At 38.3% G+C, this 22,216-nt stretch overlaps 1 protein-coding gene across 1 annotated transcript in view; it reads left to right on the forward strand.

Annotated features, from left to right (window-relative positions):
* The first annotated feature begins 896 nt into the window (after nucleotides 1-896).
* The window catches only part of LOC306660403 (receptor-type tyrosine-protein kinase FLT3-like), a 118,087-nt gene continuing 96,767 nt past the window's right edge, over nucleotides 897-22,216 (forward strand). The window contains 2 exon segments of the mRNA XM_079138593.1: nucleotides 897-1,861; nucleotides 18,819-18,940. Coding sequence (XP_078994719.1) covers nucleotides 1,819-1,861; nucleotides 18,819-18,940 — 165 coding nt within the window. The 5' untranslated portion in view covers nucleotides 897-1,818.

Consider the following 22,216-nt stretch of genomic DNA (forward strand, 5'->3'; position numbering starts at 1 on the left):
AAATTTACTTGCTTTTGTGTGGTGCTAGGGATCACACTCAGGGCCTGGCACATGCTAGACAAGTGCTCTACCACTGAGCCACACTGGCAGTCCCTTCTTTATCCATTTTGAAGTATACAGTTCAGTACTATTCAGTACCTTCACATTGCTGTACAATCAATCTCCAGAACACTCTTTATTTTGCAAAACTGAAATTCTCCTTATGTTAAACATCTCCCGATTGCCCCCTCCCTCCAACCCCAGGTAACCACCATTCTACTTTGTGTCTCCATGAATTTGACTATTCTACTTACCTCACGTAATGGAATCATACAGCATTTGTCCTTTTGTGACCGGCTTATTTCACTTAGCATAATGTCCTCAAGATTCAACCACATTGTGCTATGTATCAGACTCTCCTTTTTAAAGCTGAAAGAATTCATTGTATGTACCTACCACATTTTCTTTATTCATTTGTCCATCAATGGACCTTTGGGTTACTTCCACCTTTTGGCTACTGTCAGCGATGCTATGAACACAAGTGTACAATATCTCTTTACGATCCCATTGTCAATTCTTTTGGGTATATATCCAGAAGTGGAATTGATGGGTCATATGATTTTTAAATATTTTGAGAAATCACTAGAGTTTTCCATAGTGACTATATCAGGGCAGACTTTTTTTTTTTGGTGGTGGTGTGGGGAGAATGGAACCCAGGCCCTTGCACAAGGTAGACAAGTTCTACCACCAAGCTACATCCCCCGCCCCATAGTAGACACATTTAAAGTTTCTATCATGCCCTAGAGGGAAAAATTATTGTACTGTAGTCTACATCTGAGAAAAAAGATTGTATGACTAGGAATAAACACTGCCAATGTTCATACTTTATTAGAGAATGATCAAAATGATTAAGAGCAAGGAAATCCTATAATTGGAAGAGACATTATCGACCATTCGATTCAGTCATATACAAGAAGTAAACTGGGGCTCAGAGAGCAAGTGTCTGGTGGAGGACAAGGGGTTAGTTAGGGGGAAAACCAGAACTGGTGTCCAGAGATTTCCAATCTTCAACCTGACGCAAAGAAAATAAATTTCAACACTAAATGTTGTGCGACAAAGAACAAGAACGGTGGAGTGGATAATTCAAAACACCCTTTGCTTGTTTTATTGGCGCTGTTTGTTATCCTCCCAGTTGTTCTAGTTGACATTGAAACCGAGCTGCTTTTCTTGATCCCTCTGCTGGAGTGGGTCCTGGGCATCCTAGGAGATGGAAGGGGAGACAAAGGAAAGCAGTTCACAACTAAGATCTACAAAGCATGGAATAAGACCCACAGAGCTGCCAGTGTGTGGCATGGACTCAGCACCCTTCTCCGGGCCTCAAAGATCCTCGCGCTCCACCAGGGAGATTTGTGGTTCCCTAGGTCCCCACGCTCCGAAATCCAAAAGAGGGGGCTTGGGGACTTCTGGGGACAGCAAAGCAGGCAGAGTCGCGGAGCCCGGGCAACTTCCCCGGCAGGACCGCGCCCAATCTCCCCCGCCGCAGTCGGGGAGCCCCGGGCGCAGCTGAGCGCAGGCTGCGGACCGCGGCGGGCACGTGGGCTCGGCCGCAGCGCTGCGCCAGGCACCGGCTACCCGCTCGGCCCAACCTCGGCGCTCCCGCCTCAGCCCCTGCCTCTAGGGAGAGGGTTCCTCCCCCCTTCCACTTTGCACCAGTCCGAGGGAATTTGCGGTCGGTGACGCGCATCCTTAAGCGAGCCACCTGCAGCGCGGGGCGCGCCGCTCGGGGCGGCATCGCAGGGTTGGGCTGGCGCGGCCTGGGGACCCCGGGCTCTGGAGGCCATGCCGGCGTTGGCGCGCCGCGGCAGTCGGCTGCCGCTGCTCGGTAAGGCCCTGCTCGCCTGCTCGCAGCCCCTCGCAGTCCCTGGTGCGGCCCCTCGGCCCCCACCCTGCACTGGGGACCCGGGTGCGCGCCTCCTCCGGCCCCGCCGCCTCGCTCCTCCCCACGCTCGCTCCTTCCATCGCCTCCCGCGCCCCTCCTCTCTTTCGCGCCCTCCCGTCTCGCCCAGGACTTGCCCACGGCCCCAGCTTTTCCCACCCCTCGTCCTCCTCGCTCTTCTAACGTCCCTTCTCCGATCACTGCCGCGGTCCGGAGCGGGCCCGTACTCCGGGGCGGCCTCTCCGAGGCTCGGCCGCCCGTTCGGGGCCGCGGCGTCTGCCAGCTCGGCCGGCACGCTCCGGTGGTGGGCAGTCATCGTGAGTCTGCGGCCGCTAGCTTTGCGCCAGGTGGCCCGGGACCACGCCTGAACCCAGCCCTGGATACAGTAGACTCCCGGGGTTAGGGGGTGACTTTAACTCTCTTTTGAGGTTTTGATTTATGGAGTGAACTCTGATGGGAAAATGCGCCCGCATCCTCTCCCAAAGCGAGTCATCCCAAATAACGAACCCCACCCCCACCTAATTTCGGTTGGATCAACGACTAGTTACTTTGGAAATGTTATGCAAACAGGATTTACATATTAAAATACCGGCCGCCCCTTCTCCCTACATTCTCTTCTCCTAAGATTAAACCCTAATGGGATTTTCAAGGACTTTGAGGTCTGTCCTCCCAAATAATCTGCTGGGTAGCGTAGTAGTGATTGGGAAAAAAAAAATCTCTTTCCGATCCCGTTCACGTCAGTTTTCTGTTGGAAAGACTGAGAAGGTTGAATCGAATTTGGTTTGACAGAGACAGAGTTTTGGTAACCTGGGAGCTCTGGTCCCTGTCCAAGGGTGCAACCTTGGGACCGGTGCTCACCATCCCGGCCTCTTGCCTCTGACCGACTACTGCCTCTCCTCCAGCTCCAAAATGATAAGATTCCAACTTGAAGTTTCTGTGATAAATAGAGCAAATATTAGCAGTATGGAAGTGTGCAGCAATTATTCCAATATTTTTCCCAAGTAATTAAGAATTATAGAGTAATAAAATAAGGAGAAGTGGTAAAAAAAAAACAGTTTATATTTCTTAAACATTTATCTTTACTAAGTAAATGTTTATATTTCCAATGTATAGCACGATATGTTTTTCAGATTCTGCTAATAGGAGAAGTTAACTTTCTGTTTTGTATAATAGTGCCTTTTCCAGTAGCATGAAAGACTTCTAAAGAGATAAAAGGGACTGGGGTTGTAGCTCAGTGGTAGAGCACATGGAAGATCAATATTGGAATAATATTTAAGCTACGTTGCTTCTTTTATATTTAGGAAAGATCTCAGAAACTTCTGTACCTCTTTCTCTCTAGATTTTTCTAAAAGTAGTTTAATTGGCATGCAGTAAATATGCACAAATCCTGAGTACAAATTCATTAATTTTCCTATGTAAATATACTCGCATAACCACTATGGGATCCAGATACAGAGCAGCTCTAGCTTCATGCTTTCTCAATCAGTATTCCCAAAGATAGCCACCATTTGACTTGTAATATCAGATACTAATTGCCTGTCTTTGCACTTCATGTAAACCAAACCATTATTATGCCCCCTTTTATATTGTAAGCACTACCTTTCATGAATGATGATGAAGTCTTGTGGCATTGGGAGAATGCCAATGGGACCTTATCTGCATCATGAACTGATACTAGAAAGAGAGGAGCATTTCAGTATTTCAATAACTGCAATACTATCTCTTTCATTAGTGTCAGAGAATTCATATTCAAAGTCTTGGATTACACGATATGGTAGCCATTCTTTGCTTTTGTTGCTTATTTTAACTTTATTTGCCCTCTTCTGAACTTCTAGCCCAAGGGACAATGAATCAGGAGAAGGTGGAGGGAAAGGACACTGGGCACAGATTGGTTTGGATTGAATGGGAGACTGTTGTTAAAAGTCCCCTCTAACTCTAGAAGTCTAGTTCTGATTCTTGCCATCTAGATTTGGATTCACTCTTCACTTCTTGGGTACTTTGTGTCTATCTACAGTCAGTTATCTTGCATTTAACTGGGAAGTACTTGTCATCCACTAAAGAATGATCTACTTTTTATAAATTAAAAAAAAACACTCAGTAACACTTAGTTATCAGTTAAGATCTTTTTGTTGTTGTTGAATTTGTTGTTGAATTATGAAAAATAATCAGGCGATGAGATATTAAACATGGAGGAGGAAGACTTACATTTCCAGGGTAGACTTGAGATCAGGAAAATGAAGAGAAAGCATGCATTAGGGAAAGAATCATTTTTACTTAACAAACTTCCTTGAATACCTATTTATCTGTTAGGCATAAAGGGTACAAAGATCAAAGAGATGGAAGTGGGGGAACTTGGGTATAAACAGTTTTATTCTGCTTAACAAATGCATGGTATTTGCCCTTCCCCAGGAAAAGCATTTTAGAATGAAACTTTCTTTTAGTTAGTTAAACCTTCCAAAAGTTATTTTTATATGTTTTTGGGGGTCGACAGAGGAGGTAAAGTAATTCCAACAGTTACTTTGATCACCAAGTATCTATAGATTATAAATAGCATGCTTTAATGAAGGAAGTTTCAAGCAACTTAGAATAGGAATCCTAGACATTTTACCCCCTAAGACTACTTTTAGATGGATAGATTGCATTGATGGCTTATGGGAAAGAAAATGCTCTTTCACTTAAAGTAAAACAAATGGATTGTTCCAGTGATAAGTATGGTCATCTTTTGCTTTTGGACAAGAAGCACTTTTTTTTTTTTTTTTTTTGATGGGGGTCTTGCCATGTTGCTTAAGTAGGGCCCCAAACTTAACCTCTGGAGTATCTGGGATTATAGGTACATGCCACCACACCTAGCAAGAAACAATTTTCCAAACATTTTATAAATGATTCTTGGAACAAATTTGTTGGCTACATTTTATTCTGAGAGAGCATTCCGGCTCCCTGGAGAAGCCCACAGGATAGCTACACTTTGGTAGTATCTGCATTTCTGTGGCTTCTCTCCTGCTTTCATTCTCTAATGAAGCTCAGAAAGCATGGCAGGAACTTCTATCATGAAAGATTGCCATCTTGCTGACTCCCCAAGTACCCACCAGACATCACCCTAATCTTTGGGTAAAGATTTTGAGTTGGAAAAAAAAGCAAATAATCTCAAGAGTATTGTATTTTTATCATTTTTTTCCTTGATTTTGAAAAGGACTTTACAGATAATAGGAGTAAGACTTCAAAGGGAGGCTAGAAATTGGCTCAGCCTTTTTTATGGCTTGATCTTGCTACTCTGCTGTGTCTTTCATTCATTCTGTAACAGCATCTCTTGTGACTCTCAAGTTAGGTGGTTTGTCTAAGTGGAACTTTTTGGTTTTCATCAGATGACTTTGTGAACTTAAGTTTTCCCATAACTTCCAAAAAAAGTTTTAACCACTTCTCAGGTAGCCATAGTTATATGGTAGAAAGGTTTTCCATCTTTGGGGGTGCCCATGGATTTAAACCTAAGTGATTTACTTTAGATCAGTGCTTTCCACAGTTATATCCTCAGTGGTCCCAAAGTGAGGAGAGCTTTTGTAGAAGTTGCTGGTGGTCGTTAATTTGACTCATGCAATATTGTTCTTTGGGTACCAACATATGTGAAGGAAATATAAAAATAATATAAAGTACACACACAGTGTTCTTTTGTGGCTAGAGGAATTGCATAAGATCCTAAAAGAGGAACTCTTGGTAGTTTTTAGGTTAAACAGTAAGAATATTTTTTTTCGCTGCTGTCATTATAAGGTCAATTGATAGCCAAGAATCCTCTGTAGAATTATTTACAGTCTATGCTAATGCAGGATATTGCCATTATTTCTTTCAAATTGTGTGTTTTGATGGTAAGATATTCACCAAATTCAGTTTTTTAGAAAGTTTACTATTTGAGGTATGATTTTCCTAATGTTAAATATTCTGTTCTTGGAGGCAATGCAGATACATATATTAGGAATAACAACACAGGAAACATGTGCTCTTTACTGTGGCTGGCGATTTTTTTTTGTTCTGAAGTTCCTCTTTTGTAAAAAGAAGATATCTTACTCCTTCATCAGGTAAAAAAAACAGAGCAGGGTTGCATTCCTTGTTAGGCAGGTGCTTTGCAGAAAGAAATATATGAAGTCTGAAAAAAATCATCAGGATGCAGTCAGTCAGTAAGATTTGATTTCCTTCCCTCCTTTTTTTCCTCCTTACTCCTTCCATAGAGTCTTTTGAATGCTCTCCATATACAGGACCTGTGTCAAATGCCTTACAAGGGCTGCAGGTGTAGCTCAGTAGTAGAACACTTGCCTAATACATATTAGGCCCTGGGTTCAATTCCCAACACTGCAAAACCAACCAACCAAACAAACAAATAAAAAACACAAACTGGTTCCTGCCCACAGAGAACTACCAGTCTAATAATGGAAATACTGGTGGGAAAACGTCAAATGCACAGAAGGAAAATTGTGGCACAATATGGAAATATGCCCAGAGACTTGGCCTCTCATCCGGACAGAAAATAAGGCAAAGCTTACAAGAGGAGGTGATGCTAGAGCCACAGTTGGAAAGACCAGTGAGAGTTGATGGAGATAGCAGAGGGTAAGGACATTCCCTGCAAATAAGGTGTCAAATAACGAGGTTCAGTGGTAACAAACATGGAGTAGATGGAAAACTACTATGCCATTCTGAATTGCTGAAATACAGTGTATAGTCTCCAGGATTAGAGTAATTATCATTTATACAGTTATAATAGAAAATCGTTTTAAAACTGTGCAGAGGACAGCTTTAAAAAAATTCAGGGTTGTCTTAGCATCCTGTGTAATGAAAGTTTTGCTAAAATGGTAAAATGGTTTGACTTTATCCTGGATGGATTCCAGGGGTCCCGGTGTCTGTTGTGTATGTGCGCGCACGTCCCTACTCGTACCTGTATACCTGCGCGCTTGCGCGTGGGTGCTGCTTTTATCTAATTTTGGAGAGAGGATTAATTGTTTTCATTAGATTTTTCAGAGGTATCTGTGACTCAAAAAGGGTAAGGACCATTGCTGACAGTTGTGGAGGGTTTCAAACAAAGCATTTGTATTTTAGAAAGGTAATTCTGTTGTCTGTGAAGGATGGATACTGGGTCAACAAGCCTGTATCCCTCAGGAAGGTCGCCCAGGAAGCTGTTGGCCGTAATCCAGATCAGGGAGAACCACGAAGGCTTTTATCAGATCAAAAGTAATAGAGATGTGGAGCTGAGGATAGATTTGAGAATAATCCAGAAGTCAGTGATGGCCTTGGCTTGCTTGGGTGAGGGAAGTGAGGGTAGGGGGGAGTCAAACCTAGCCTCTGGAGAGGGGCTTGGTGGTGTGCACCTGTAGTCCCAGCTACTTGGAAGGCTGAAGAAGGAGGATATGTTGAGCCTGGGAGTTTGAGGCCAGCCTGGGCAACATGGTGAGACCCTGTTGAAAAAAAGAGAGAAGGAGGGAGGGGAGGAATGAAGGAATGGGGGGGGGGAGGGAAGAAAAACAAGAAGGAGGAGGAGGAGGGATGGGGAGAGAGGGAGAGGGAGAGAAAAGAAAACAAAGGAAAGAAAAGAAGACAAGAAAGGAAAGACTCGTGAGTGAGTTTCTGGCTTCCATGACGGTGGATGTGTTGATACTAACTGAGGGAGAGGGATAGAGGTGGGAGTAGGCTTAAGGATGGAAAGGTGAGTTTGAGTTTAAAGTTCTTGGGCAGCTACCAGGTATGTAGCTATTCACTCTTCACACAGAGATTTGAGTTTGGAACTCATGAACACACGGAATTTATAGAGAAAAAACATGGAGTGGATGAGTAGAGCAAATGGGACCTTAGTCTACTGCCCTCGTTTTCCAAATGAGGAAAATGGGACTTGAAGAGGTTAAATAACTTGCTCAAATTTAAAGTTATCAAAGTTAAACTTTTAGAGGAGGGGCTTGGAACTCAGAATGTAGGTCTCCAACTCTTACCCAGTTCTCTTTGCTTCACAAGACTTGACTTGAAAATGAAGTATCTTGACATTCTTGTTTGTTTTGTAACATCTAAGTCCATAACTCTTTCAGTGGAGAGTATGTCTTACCTTAACCTAAAGTTTTATTTTAATGCCAACCACCCCCACCCCCTGACAATCCTGTAGGAGCTTTTTTACAATTCCAAAGTCACACTTATTGCTCCAAATGAATTTGAAACTATAATCTGGGAATTTCCACTAGGGTTTTGAAATAGATTCTTGGAAAGAACCTTAATATTGATGATGGCAAATTTTCCTCTGGCTTTCTTGAAAATAAGGTTTATTGAGGTACGATTTTACATGGTAAATTTTGCCTTTTAAACTTTTATTATTTTTATTTGTGTACTGGGTATCAGACTTTTATGGATGCTCTACCATTGAGCTACATCCCCAACACTTTTTATTTTTTATTTTGAGACAGTCTTGCTAAGTTGCCCAGACTGACCTTGAACTTTTAATCCTCCTTCCCTCAGTCTGCTGAATAACTGGGTTTATAGGCATGTGCCTTCACATCCAGTTAAATTTTGCCTTTTTAAATGTATAGTTCTATGGGTTTATTTAAACTATGTAGTCATGTAATGGCCACCATTATCAAGATATAGAACATTTCCTTTCCTCCAAATAGTTCTCTTATGTTACTTTGTAGTTAACCCCAACCTCCCATCCCCAGGAGTCGCTCTCCTGTTGCTATCATTTTTCCTTTTTCAAAATGTCGTCACAGTAGCTTGGGAGGCTGAGAGGCAAGAGGATAGGAAGTTTAAAGCCAGACTCAGCAATTTAGCAAGGCCCTAAGCAATTCGTGAGACCCTGTCTCTAAATAAAATATGAACAAAGGGCTGGGGATGTGGCTCACTGGTTAAGTGCCGGTGGGTTCAATCCCCAGTACTAAAAAAATAAAAATAAAAATAAAAAGTCATATAATTAGAATTTAATTTTTTTAAAAAATTTTGAGATGGAATTTCTCCAGGTTGCTTAGGCTGGTCTTGAATCCAGGTGATCCTCCCAACTCAGCCTGCCAAATAGGTGGGACTATATAGACTTGGTGCTCTGCTATATGAGTGGAATTGCACAATAAGTAGCCTTTGAGTCTGTTTATTTTACATAGGATAATTTTTGAAATTTATCCATGTTGTGATGCATCAGTAGTTTCTCCTTTCTGTTGCTGAGTTGTATTCTAATGTATGGATGTTCTGTTGTTCATTTATCTATTAAGCAAATGACTTTATTTGCTCTCAGTTTCTGTCAGTCATGAGTAAAACAGCTATAAGAATTAGGATACAGGGATTAGTGTGAGCTTAGGTTTTGCTTTCTATTGATGCAAGAACTAGCAGTGGTACTGTTTTGCTGTATTGTATGCTAAGTAAATGTTTAACTTTATCAGAAGCTGACAAACGGACTTGAAAAGTGTTTGTGCCATTTTCAATTGCCCCAAGAATGTGTGAGAGTTGCAGTTGCTCAACATCATTGTTAGCATGTGGTATTGTCAGTTTTCTGTTTTTGTTTTTTAGCCATTCTAGTAAGGGTGTAGCAATATGTCATTGTGGTTTAGATTTATATTTCCTAGTGACTAATGATATTAAGCAACTTGTACTTGTTATTCTATATTTTGTTTGGTGAAGTATCTCCTAAAATATTTTGCCTTTTTTTCTTTCTTTCTTTTTTTTTTTTTTTTTTTTTTTCTGGTACTGGGGTCAAACCCAGAGGTTCTTTAACACTGAACTACATCCCAGTTCATTTTATTTTTAATTTTGAGACAGCATTTTGCTAAGTAACTGAGGGCCTCACTAAGTTGCATAGACTGGTCTTGAACTTACAATCTCCTGCCTCAGCTTCCCTAGTTGCTGGAATTACAGGCATGCACTACCATGCCTGGTGTTTCCCATTTTTATTGGGTTGTTTATTTTCTTATCATTGGGTTTTAAGAATTCTTTGTGTGCTATGGATATAAATCTTTTATCAGACATGTGTTCTGAAAATATCTTCTTCGGTGTGTGGCTTGTCTTCATTTCCTAACAATGTCTTTTGAAGAACAGAGGTTATTACTTTTGATAAAGTCTACCAGTAAAGAAAAATTAACCTTGGGCTAAACATACTCTGATCATACATTACCAAACTTAAAAACTAGACCTGAAAAGAATAAAGTTTTCACAACGAATTTTTCATGCCAGAAAAATTTAAAAATATTTAGCAGAATGCTAAAACATTGGACACCAGGGAAACATCACAATGTCTAGCACCCAATTTAAAATTACTAGATGAAGAAAGAGAAAAATTCAACCCATAATAAGGGATTAAAACCAATCATCCAAAACAGTTCCAGGAACGATATAGAATGTGTAATTAGTAGGCAAGAATGTTAAAGTAGTTATTATAGTGTCTTTCATTTATTTCTGAAGATTAATGAAAGACTGTACCTGTTAAGTAGAGACATACTAAATATTTAAAAATTACCCAAATTGAATTTATGGATATTGAAAACTATAATTACACTGGACATGATTAGTAGCATATTAAATACTGCAGAAGAAAAAATAGAGAATTCAAAAGCATAGCAACAGAAACTATTCTGAATGAACAGAGAATTGTGGACCTGTAGGAGAACTTCAGGTGGTCAAATATAAATGCAATTAGAATTTTGAAGGAAAGTAAAGAAAAAGAGGAGAATAGGAAGATAAATGTTTGGAGAAATAATGGAGGAAAATTTTCCAAATCTGATAAAAATGATAAATCCACAGCTCCAAGAAGCCCAATGAAACCCAGGTACATGATTTATGAAGAAAACTATCAAAGGCCCATTATAATCAAATTGTGTAAGCCAGCAATAGGGCTGGGGTTGTGACTCAGTGGTAGAGCGCTTGCCTAGCACATGTGAGGCACTGGGCTCGATCCTAAGCACCACATATGAATAAATGAATAAGATAAAGGTCTATCAACATCTGAAAAATATTTTTTCTTTTTTTTTTTCCTCCCTACTGAGGGACGGGGAATTCGAACCCGGGTCCTTGTGCATGCTAGGCAATCACTCTCCAACACGAGCTATTCCTTCAGCTCTTGAAAAATATTTTTTAAAAAGACAGTGATAAAGAGAAATTCTTTTTCTTTTTCTAAAGTATTTTTTTTAGTTGTAGATGAACATAATATCTTTATTTGTTTTTTTAATGTGGTGCTGAGGATGGTACCCAGTGCCTCACACATTCCAGGCAAGTGCTCTACCAGCGAGTGACAGCCCCAGCCCAAAGAGAAATTCTTAAAGCCTTCCAGAGAAAAACGATCATCCATTCAGCAGCTTCTTGTCATAAACAATGTAAGCCAAAAGATAATCTTCACATCTTTAGAGAACTGAAGGAAAAATAGCATGAGTGTAGAATTCTTTTTTTTATGGGAGGGTACCGGGGATTGAACCCAGGGGCACTGGACCACTGAGCCACATCCCTAGCCCTATTTTTTTGCATTTTATTTAGAGACAGGGTCTCACCGAGTTTCTTAACACCTCACTTTTGCTGAGGCTGGCTTTGAACTTGAGATTCTCCTGTCTCACCCTCCTCCACTGCTGGAATTACAGGTGTGCACCACCATACCCACTTTAGATTTCTTTATCTAGGGAAATAGCTTTTCAAAATGAAGAAGAAACAAGTACTTTTTTAGATGTACAAATATTGAAAGAAATAATTACTATCAGACCAGCATAATAGGAAATGTTAAATGCAGACCTTCAGATAGTAGGAAAATAATACAAGTTGAAAACCTAGGTCTAGACAAAGGAATGAAAAGCACTAGAAATGGTAACTGCATGAGTAAATATAGACTTTTTATAAAAAAAAAACATTAAAGGATTTATTGACTGTTTAAAATAAAAATAACAACAGCATCTTGTAGATGTTTATAACTTATGTGGAACAATGCCATAAAACCCAAATGGGATGAAAGGGAAATACATATTGGTGTTATGCATGAAAAGGTGTAGTATCACTTAAAAGCAGACAGTTAAAGAAGGAATGGGTGCTGCAGACCCTAAAACAACTAGTAAAATAACACAAAAAAAGCATCATAAGTATTAACTCAAGAAGGGAAATGAAGTCGAATTAAGAAAAATTCACTTATTCCCAAAGGAGACAGGAAGAGCTGAAAAGGGAATTATCAACAGATGGAACAAATAGAAAATAATAAAAAAAAGATAATGGATTGAAACTTAAAACATGCCAGTAATCTTATTACATTTGAATAACCTAAATATCACTGATAAAATGCAGAAGTTGTTCAGATTTGGTTAAAAAAAAAAAAAAAAAAAGAGCAGAACCAAACTGTATGCTTCATGAACGAAATCAATCCCAGATATGAAAACATAGTAAAAGGACAGGAAAAAATTCGTGTTAACACTAATCAAAAGAGAGTGAGTGAGGCTATAATGGTAAAAATATATATATTTCAGAGCAAAGAGTTATTTCATAATGCTGTAAGTCTTGATTCATCAGAATAACATGAGAATCATAAACATTATGCATCTGATAACAGAGCCTGAACAAAATCTAATTAAACTGCAAAGGAGAAAAGGACAAATCACAATTATATTCCAAGATTCAGCATGCCTCTTTCAATAATTAATTAATAGAACCAGGAAAAAGAGATCAGTAAGATTTAGAAGGCTTGAATGACACTATCAACAAACTTGATAAAATCACATTTATGGAACATTCTACTCAATAACAGTTGAATGCATAGTTTTTGACGTGTGGATGGTATGCATTCCAAGTTAGAACATATCTAAACTCTAAAACAAGTTTAAGCAAATTTTTAAAGATTCAAAACATACAAAGTATATCTCCTGGCTATAGTGGTATTAAATTAGAAATTAAAAATCAAAAGACAGTCTGGAATTATAATGATCTGGTCCCCAAATATTGGGAAACCAAATAACATTTCTAAAAAATCCATGGGTCAGAACAGATACAAGAAAATAAAATGTATTTTGCAGTGAATCAAAATAAAAATACAATATATCAAAATTTGTGGGATGCCCCTAAAGCAGTACTTAAGCAGAAATTTAAATATTATATTACTATTAAATAATTATTAAATTATTGTTAGTTAAAGCACTCAACTATAATGTTATAAATTATATTAGCAAGGAATAAGGATCTCAAATCAATTGACATCAAATTCAACCATGAGACACAAAAGTAAAATAACAAATTAAATCCCATATAAGCAAAATAAATAAAATAATCAGTGAAAATTAATGAAAAAGAAAAAATAGAGAAAAATCAATGCAACCAAGAACAATAAAAGGTCAATTAAATTGATAAACCTCTAATTAAGGCAAGCAGGAAAAAAAGAGCAAAGACACAAATTGTAAATCTCCAAAATGAGACAGGAAACATACCGCAGAATCTATAGCTAAAAAAGTATAATATGAGGGGCCCAGTGGTAGAGCCCTTGCCTAGCACACAGGAAGCAATGAAAAACCAAACAAAAACAAAAACTTTATGTCTTTTCTTTGATAATTTCAATTTGTTGGAAAAATTCTTTGAAAGACATACTACCAAAGCTCATTCAAGAAAATTTGATAACTTAAATATTGTTATGATTAATAAATTGAATTTGCAGTTTAAAATATTTCTGCAGTGTAAGTTACTGGAACAATTGCCATCCTTGGAGAATCCACTAAACATAAGGGAAAATAAACAAAAGGGAAAATAAAACTCCTTTTACAAGCTCTTACAGAAAATTAAGTAGGAGTGACTATTCCTTAACTCATTCCATGATGTCAGTATTACTTTGATACAAAAACTGAAAATAATAAAGATCACAGATCAATAACTGTCATGAGTTCAATGCAGAAATTCTTAGTAATATTTAATAAGCTGAATTCAACAATATAAAAAAGATGGTATATCAAGTTCAACTAGTGTTTATCCTAGGAATACAAGGTTGGTTAACATTTGAAAATCAATCAATGTGGTTTATCATATTCACAGACTAAAAACACACACACAAAAAAACCACTAAAAGACAACAGAACAGAACCAAATCTATACCATCATCTCAGTAGATACAGAAAAAATACTTGACAAAATTTAACATTTATTCCTGATAAAACTTCTTAATAAACTAGGAATAGATGTGATCCTCTTCAAACTAATTAAGGGTTTTTAAGAAAATAGCTAACAATCACCCTTGCTAAATGAATATTTTTTCCTAAAAGATCAGCAACAAGGATGCCCACTCTGTTTTCATTCAACATTATACTGAAGATTCTAGCCAGTGTAAGAGGCAAGGAAGATAAATGGAAAGCATCCACATTGGAAAGGAAGTACTTTGTCTTTACTTACAAGGACATGATCATCTATGAGAAAGTCCTATGGAACCTACAAAAAACTGACTGCAACTAACTAGTGAGTTCTGTAAGTCTACAGGATGTAAGACCAGTGTGGAAAAATCAATTGCCTTTTTATATGCTAGCAACCAACGAGCAGAAATTTAAATACCACAATAACATCCAAAATATATGAAACAGAGATAAAAATGGGCAAGATCCACACACTGAAAACTTCCAAACATTGCTGAGAAAAACTTAAGAAGACCTACATAAAAGGAGAGATATACTATGCCTTATTTATGTATTGCAAGATTCAATGTTGTTAAAATGTGAGTTTGCCCAAATAAGTTTAGAGATTCAGTGAAAATTCTGTCAAAATCCCCATTGGTCTTTCTGTAGAAATTGACCTGACTCTAAAATTCACATGAAAATATAAAAGACCCAGAATATCCAACACTGGTTTGAAAACAACATAGTTAAACAACTTACAATACTTGAGTTCAAGGCTTTTTTATAAATCAACATTAATGAAAACAATAGGCATCTAGATAAACAGATTATTAGAGCAGTGTAGTGATTCCAGAAATAGACTAGAAATACATGGTCAATTTTTTTTACAAAGATACAAATATAATTCAGTTAAACAACCATAGTCTTTGAACATACACAAATGGTGCCAGAACAATTGGATATTCGTATCTAAGTATATTCATAGGCAAAACAAATTGATCCATATGTCACACTGCATGAAGAGTTATCTCAAAATGGATCATAGACTTATATGTAAGACTAAAATGTAAATGTAAAAAATAATGTAAAACCTAAAACTATATAATTCATAGAAAAAACTTTTCTGACTTCAGAATGGGCAGATTTTTTTTTAGCTACAAAACCAAAAGCACGTTCCAGAAAAGAAAACTGGATTTATTAAGATTAATAATTTCTGGCCTTCAAAAAACAAGCCACAGACTAGCAGAAAATATTTCATATCTAATAAAATATTGCATATCTAATAAAAAGCTTATGTCCAGAATATATTAAGGGAAAAACTCTTGGACTGGGGGTGTAGTTCAGTGGTTGAGTACTGGCTTAGCATGTACAAAACTCTGCTTATCAAAACTCAGTCATAAAGGGTACCAAGTTCAGTTAGACGGGAGGAATACACTCTGGAGATCTATTGTACAGCATGATGATTGTAGATAATAATAACATATAAAATGAAATTCAGCATTTGAGTTGACTTGATGATATATTTTCTCTTTTCTGAGCCATTGTAGGTATTCATAATTTTTTAGTTGCATAGATAGATTAAAAATAAACATGTCAAAATGCTCCCTAATATTAGAAAACACATTAGCTGGACATGGTGGTATATTCCTGTAGTCCCAGCTACAAGGACACTGAGGCAGGAGGATCACTTGGGTTCAAGAGTTGGATGCCAGCCTGGGCAACATAGCGAGAGCCCAACACACACACACACACACAAACACACACGGAGTACTGGTGATTGAACCCAGGAGCACTCCACCACTGAATTACATCCCTGCCTTTTTTTTCTAAGTTTCCAAGGCTAGCCTTGAATCATCCTGCCACAGCCTCCCGAGTCATTGAGATAAAAGGGCTGCACCACACCACCATGCCTGACGTGAGCCCATCTCTTAGAAAACAAAATAAAACAAAATGAAAAATCAAAACCAAAACCAAAAACATTGTATTTTGAAAGTTTCCAGGAGAGTAGATTTTAAATGTTCTCACCATAGAAAAATAAGTGTGTAAAGTGACGGATGTGTTAACCTGTTTGATTTAATCAGTCCACAGTTCATATGTATATCAAAACATCATTGTCCTCCTTGAATATATATAATTTTTTTTTCATTTTAAAAAACCTTAATAATAACAAGATAACCACATTTAAAAAGGATTTGATTTGATCAAAAATGTGAGCAGACACACCACCAAAGAGGTTAAGGTATGTCAAAGAAGCATCTAAAAGAATGCTTTAAATTATTAGTCAGTAAGATAATTGAAATTGAAGCCACAGTGAGACACCACCACTATTAGAGTGGCTTATAAGTTTCATACATCAAATGAGACACAACTGGAATTCCCATATGCTACTAGTGGGAATATAGAATGATATAATCTCTTTGAAAACAGTTTGGCACTTTCTTTTAAAGTTCTGTATATACCTATCATAGGACCTAGACATTCAACAGATTGGTATTTACCCAAGAGAATTGAAAGAATATGCTCATACCAAGACTTTTGTAACAATGTTCACTACAACTTTGATTGTAAGAGCAAAAAAGGAAATAGCCCAAATGTCTGTTGATAGGTGAATAAAGTACTGTATAATATCTACATAATGGATTTCTACCCAGCAGTTAATATTGGACAAATTTTTAAAGAAATACATAGGGAAGGAAGCAAAATCCCTCTCCCTGTAAAAAATTCACACTGTATGATTTCATTCGTATGAACTTCTAGAAATTCAAACTAACATATAGTACCTGAAAACAAATTAGAGGTGGCTTGGGCTTGGGGGGGTTGGGCTGGTAGGAGGGTGGGGTTACACAGGGTCATGGGCGAACTTTTGGGGGTGAAACTATCTTGAATGTGGTGATGGCTTTATATACACATGCTTATCAAATTGTGTATTTAGTGTGTATAATTTATCATGTTAATTATTCTAACAAAATTATGTTTTTTAAGAGGAGGGAGAGAGGGCGAGAGTTGTGGCTCAGTGGTAGAGCACTTGCCTAGTTCGTGTGAGGTACTGGGTTTGATTCTCAGCACCACATGAAAATAGATAAGTAAAATAAGGGTATTGTGTCCATCTACAACTAAAAAAGTTCTTTTTAAAGAGTGGAGAGAGGCTGAAATTGTGACTCAGTGGTTGAGTGCTTGCCTGGCATGTGTGAGACCCTGGGTTTGATACTCAGCACCACGTATAAACAAATAAAATAAAAGATCCATTGACAACTAAAAAAATACATTTAAAAAAAAGAGTAGAGAGAGAAAGGAACACTAAAGAATAGGCAGGAAAGCTTCTTAAATTCTCTGAGATTGTCTCAGATTACAAGGAAGAAAGATGGTTACCATGTTTACCTACTGCCTCTACCCAATAAGCCATTCGAATGACAGCAGAAAATGTTTTTAAAGATATAACATATATTTGCAAAGACGGTAGATCTCAGATGTTCTCACCACAAAAAGATGATAAGTTTGTGAGTTGCTGGATAAGTTAGTTAGCTCGATTGTGGTATTCACTTTACAATGTGTGCACATGTAAAACTGTCACAATATATGCTGAAATATTTGTAATTTTTGTCAATTATTCCACAATGAAGTTCTAAAAATATCCAAAACAAAGATATAAACATATAAAGATATGGAAATAGAGAAGAAGAAAATAACATTTGAGAACTTTGGACTGGGGATGTAACTTGATGGTAGAGCCCTTGTCTAACATGCGGCGGCTCTGGGTTCAACCCAGTACCGCAGGAAAAAAAAATTGATAGCTTGAAAAAATTGATAGCAACCCGCTCTCCACTGCTGAACCCCAGGATGTAAATTGCCAGCATCAGTTCCCAGCACATAGGCAGTAGGCAAGAAAAAGAAGTTTTCTCTGGGAAATCTGAGCAGCCCATGAGAAAAGGCCCAAATATCAGCCTCCAGAGAAGATCAGGCAACAGACCACACCCTGCGCATACAGCTTGCCATAGACACTTAGTGCTTCATTCTTGTGTGTGAGCAGACTGTCAAGAATTGCTGGGTTTTTGGGAAAAACATCCAGATACAGTAAAAGGAGAACAGAAAGTGAAGGGGAGAGAAGGAACTAAAGACCCAATTCAAAAAAACTCAAGAGAGGGCTCCGAGTTTCTAGATTGAAAAGGACCATTGAGTCCTCAGCACAGCGGATGAAAATAGACTTTCAAAAAGGCAGAATATTTTGAAAATTTTAGTACACTGGTTATAAAGAAAAGATTCTGTGAGTATCCATAGGAAAAAAAGAACAGACTGGGTACAGTGGTGTACACCTGTAATCCCAGCTACTAGGGAGGCTGAGGCAGGGAGATTGCAAGTTCAAGGTTGACCTCAGCAATTTAGTGAGATCCTGTCTCAGTGTAAAAAATAAAAAGGACTTTGGATGTAGCTCAGTTTTAAAGTGTCTCTGGGCTTAATCCCCAGTACCCATCCCCACAAAAAAAGGAAAGAAAGAAAGAAAAAAAAAAAAAAAAAAAAGAACAGCCAGTATATAAATAACCAGTTTACCAGTTTCTCAATTATGCTAACCTCATTTCAAAAGCTTAAGAGCCAAGTGTGGCTAATGACTGCTGTATAAGACAACATGGGTATGAAACATTGCCATCACTGCAGATGATTCTGTTGAACCACCCTGCTTTACATAGTTCCACTCTGATTTAAAGTGGACTTGCTTTTACAAAATTATATTTCCTACATACTTTTATGTTGACCAGTTTCCCCTGGTTACGATGTATCACTTTGTGCTAAGATAAAATACATATTTTCTTTTTAAGGTGTGCATGTATCAACATGCTTGCTTTTATTTTGTTTTACAGCTGTTTTCTCCCTAATGATATTTGAGACCATTACCAATCAAGATCTGCCTGTGATTAAATGTGTTTTAATCACTCATAAGAACAATGATTCATCAGTTGAGAAGTCACCATCGTATCCCATGGTAAAGTAATATTGAAATTATAGCTTCAACTGTTTTTCTCTGGAGACCATGTTTTGTAAGCTGTTGGCTAAATGGACTTTCCTTCTGATGTATTTCAGTGTGTTAGACACTCACATCTGGTGCAGCTGCAGTGTCTATACTCCTGGTTACTTTGTACTCCATTTCATCCCAGAACTGTGTTCTTGCTGGGGGCATAGCTCAGTGGACATGCTCGGTACACAAAAGGCTCTGGGTTCAATCCTCAGCACTGAGCACTGTGTGTGTGTGTGTGTGTGTGTGTGTGTGTGTGTGTGTATGTGTATGAAGATCCATGTTCTCCTTTGGGTGTATATTCATAAAGGACACTGATACCCAGCACAAAGAAGCAGTGAGTAGTTCCCTTTCCCCTTAGAATCCAGGCTTCTCACTCAAGTCTGAATCCTTAATTTCCCACCTTCACTTGGATTTAGATTTTTTTTCATTGATACATTAAAATTCACTTACCTAATTTATTTTTTCTATTTCCCAAACTACTACTACTTCTTCTTCTTCTTTTTTTTAATGTTACCAGGGATTGAACACAGGGGTGCTTAACTACTGAATCACATCCCCAACCTTTTTTTTTATATATATTTTATTTAGAGACAGGGTCTCACAGTTGCTTAGGGCCTCGCTAAGTTGTTAATTCTGGCTTTGAACTCGCAATCCTCCAGCCTCAGCCTCCCGAGCCACTGAGATTATAGCCATGAGCCATAGCGCCTGGCTTCCTCTTATTCTTACATAAATTGGTTTCTGTTTGTATCCTGTCCAGTTCCCAAGCCTAAAAGCTGAAAGTCATTTTGGACTCCTTCCCCTCCCTTGCTTTCAAATTCTGTCAGCTACCAAGACTAACTAATTCCTTTTAATCATTCTCCTGTAATCACCTCATAGTCTTGGGTCTCACTGCCACTTTCCTAATTCACCCCTTCATTAACTCCCTCAGAGTTGCAAATCTTAAGTGGCCTCTTCCTTCTGCAGTTCATCTCAGATATGGCTGCCAGACTAGCCTTCCAGAGGTCCAGCTGTGCCCCTCCACTGCCTGGCCCCAAACCGCCAGTGGTTTCTCATTACTTATGCTGGGATCCAGATTGCTTCCTAATCCGGCTTTGGCTCCTTCAAGTTCCAATCTCATTTTTCATTATTCCTCTCTTTTTATTCTACTCATCCAACATGGTCACTCCCACCTCTCTCTCTCTCTGAAGTGAAGGAAACTGAAATGATACAGAGTACAAATATTCTTTGCTATGAGATTTTAAACCTCAGTGTTTTTTTTTTTAAGTGGATTTTTAAAAAATAATAGCTCTATTTTATTTAGTTTTGTATGTGCTGCTGAGGATCAAACCCAGTGCCTCACACATGGTAGGCAAGTGCTCCACCACTAAGCCACAATCTCAGCCCCTGTTTTTTTCAATATAGAAAAATAGCTGTACATGTTTTAGTGTTTTATAAGACATATCTTAAAAAAAATTCTAATGATGATCAGACTTTGTTCCTGGTAATAAATCCTGTATTTATTCATTTATTTTTTGCAGTGCTGGGGATTGAACCAGACCTTAGCACGTGCTAGGCAAGCATTCTACCACTAAGTCACATACCAAACCAACCCCTGTGTTATTTTTTCATATAGTGTAAATTATATTCTTATGCAATACTCAAGAATATATGAAAACCCAGTAGGTTTTAGGCCACATTGGACAAATGACCATACAAATCTTAACTGCGGCAAAAAAATAAATGGTCTTTACAGTGCATTTTCATCTCATTGTAGCTCCTTTGGAATGTTTTTCCATTTAAATGTGAAGTAAATGTGTTAGAGTTTCAGTGGCTTTTAAAAAAAATGTTTTTATTTCTTCCACAGTTCAGTTTTCAGATGAGACATCTTTCTGGAAATCTCTAGTCCCTCTATGTTTTGAATAAACAAGCACTCTTTAGTAGACGAAAACTTGTAAATGCAAGTCTCATAAATAAGCAACCACATCTTCAGCTGTATTTCTGGAATATCCTGGAATCTAGAAGATAGTTTTACTGTTCTCATAAGCCACTTAATTGTTGTTTGAAACCTGAATATTTCCATCATTTATAGTCTCTGTTTGGAATGACAGTTCTGAGCACCCCTTTTTATGATTGCTTGCAGGCGATCTAGATTAACTATTACATATTCTTTTAAGTAATGACTTATTAGAGACAACAAGCCCGCGTAGCATCTAAGGAAATGCACTGTTTTTCTTCCTGTGAACAGTGAGAGCAGGTGGGTGGTCTATCCCAACTCTAAGATGATCTCTTCTCACCAAATAGGTCATAAGTTCACGTACACGGCTCTCCCTCCAGGAAGTTAAAACCGCATTTGGCCTCAGATTCCTTCTGTACAAACTCTTGCCATTGCATCATGGTTCTGAGAAACCTAAACAAAACAACAAAAATAAAAAAATCCCCAGTATATTTTAATGATAGGCTTTCTGTTTGTGAAGAACCAAAATCACTGGAGTTAACCCAATGTGTTTGATTACAGCATTGTATTTTGGGCAGGAAGCCTTGTACAAGCCAGTTCATTTTCTTTATTTGCATTGCATACCCCACTCTTCTAGGGGTCTAGATTTGTTTTGTTTGTTTGTGAGTTTGTTTCTCTGTCTGTTTTGGAATAGGATTTATGTTTTCTTTTCCTTTTCTAAGTACCAGGGATTGAACCTAGGGGTGCTTAACTACTGAGTCACATCCCCAGACCTTTTTATTTTTTATTTGGAGACAAGGTTTTGCTAAGTTGCTTAGAACCTCGCTAAGTTGCTGGCTTTGAACTTGCAATCCTCCTGCCTCAGCCTCTTGAGTCATTGGGATTACAGGCGTGCGCCACTGTGCCCAGCCCTCTCACAGTGTTTCTCTTTGTGATAGAACAACATATGTAGAGTCTCTGGACTTTTCTGGAGATTGCTCCTCCTTCTCTCAACTGTTTTTTTTTATGTAAGCAACCAATTGCACTAGGGATTTCTTAAGCAATGCCACGTCTTCATTAGAATTCTTTGTTCTAAGAAAATCAATGAATTGACCCTTACCATTAATACAAAAGTTGCACTCTCTTTTTTAACATTTAGGGTTTTAGATGCCACAATCTCTTAAGTACCAGTGCCTCATGAGACCATGCACCTTCGCCCAGATGGGCACTGAGGACCTTGCCTGGTCTTCTAAACCATCTGTCAGACACTGGCTGGCAGGACACAGGGCCAGCCCAGTGCTGCTGGCCTCTGCTGCCTCGCCACCTCTCTG

This window comes from Sciurus vulgaris (genome assembly GCF_902686455.1).
Source record: "Sciurus vulgaris genome assembly, chromosome: 4".
Taxonomy (NCBI): domain Eukaryota; kingdom Metazoa; phylum Chordata; class Mammalia; order Rodentia; family Sciuridae; genus Sciurus; species Sciurus vulgaris.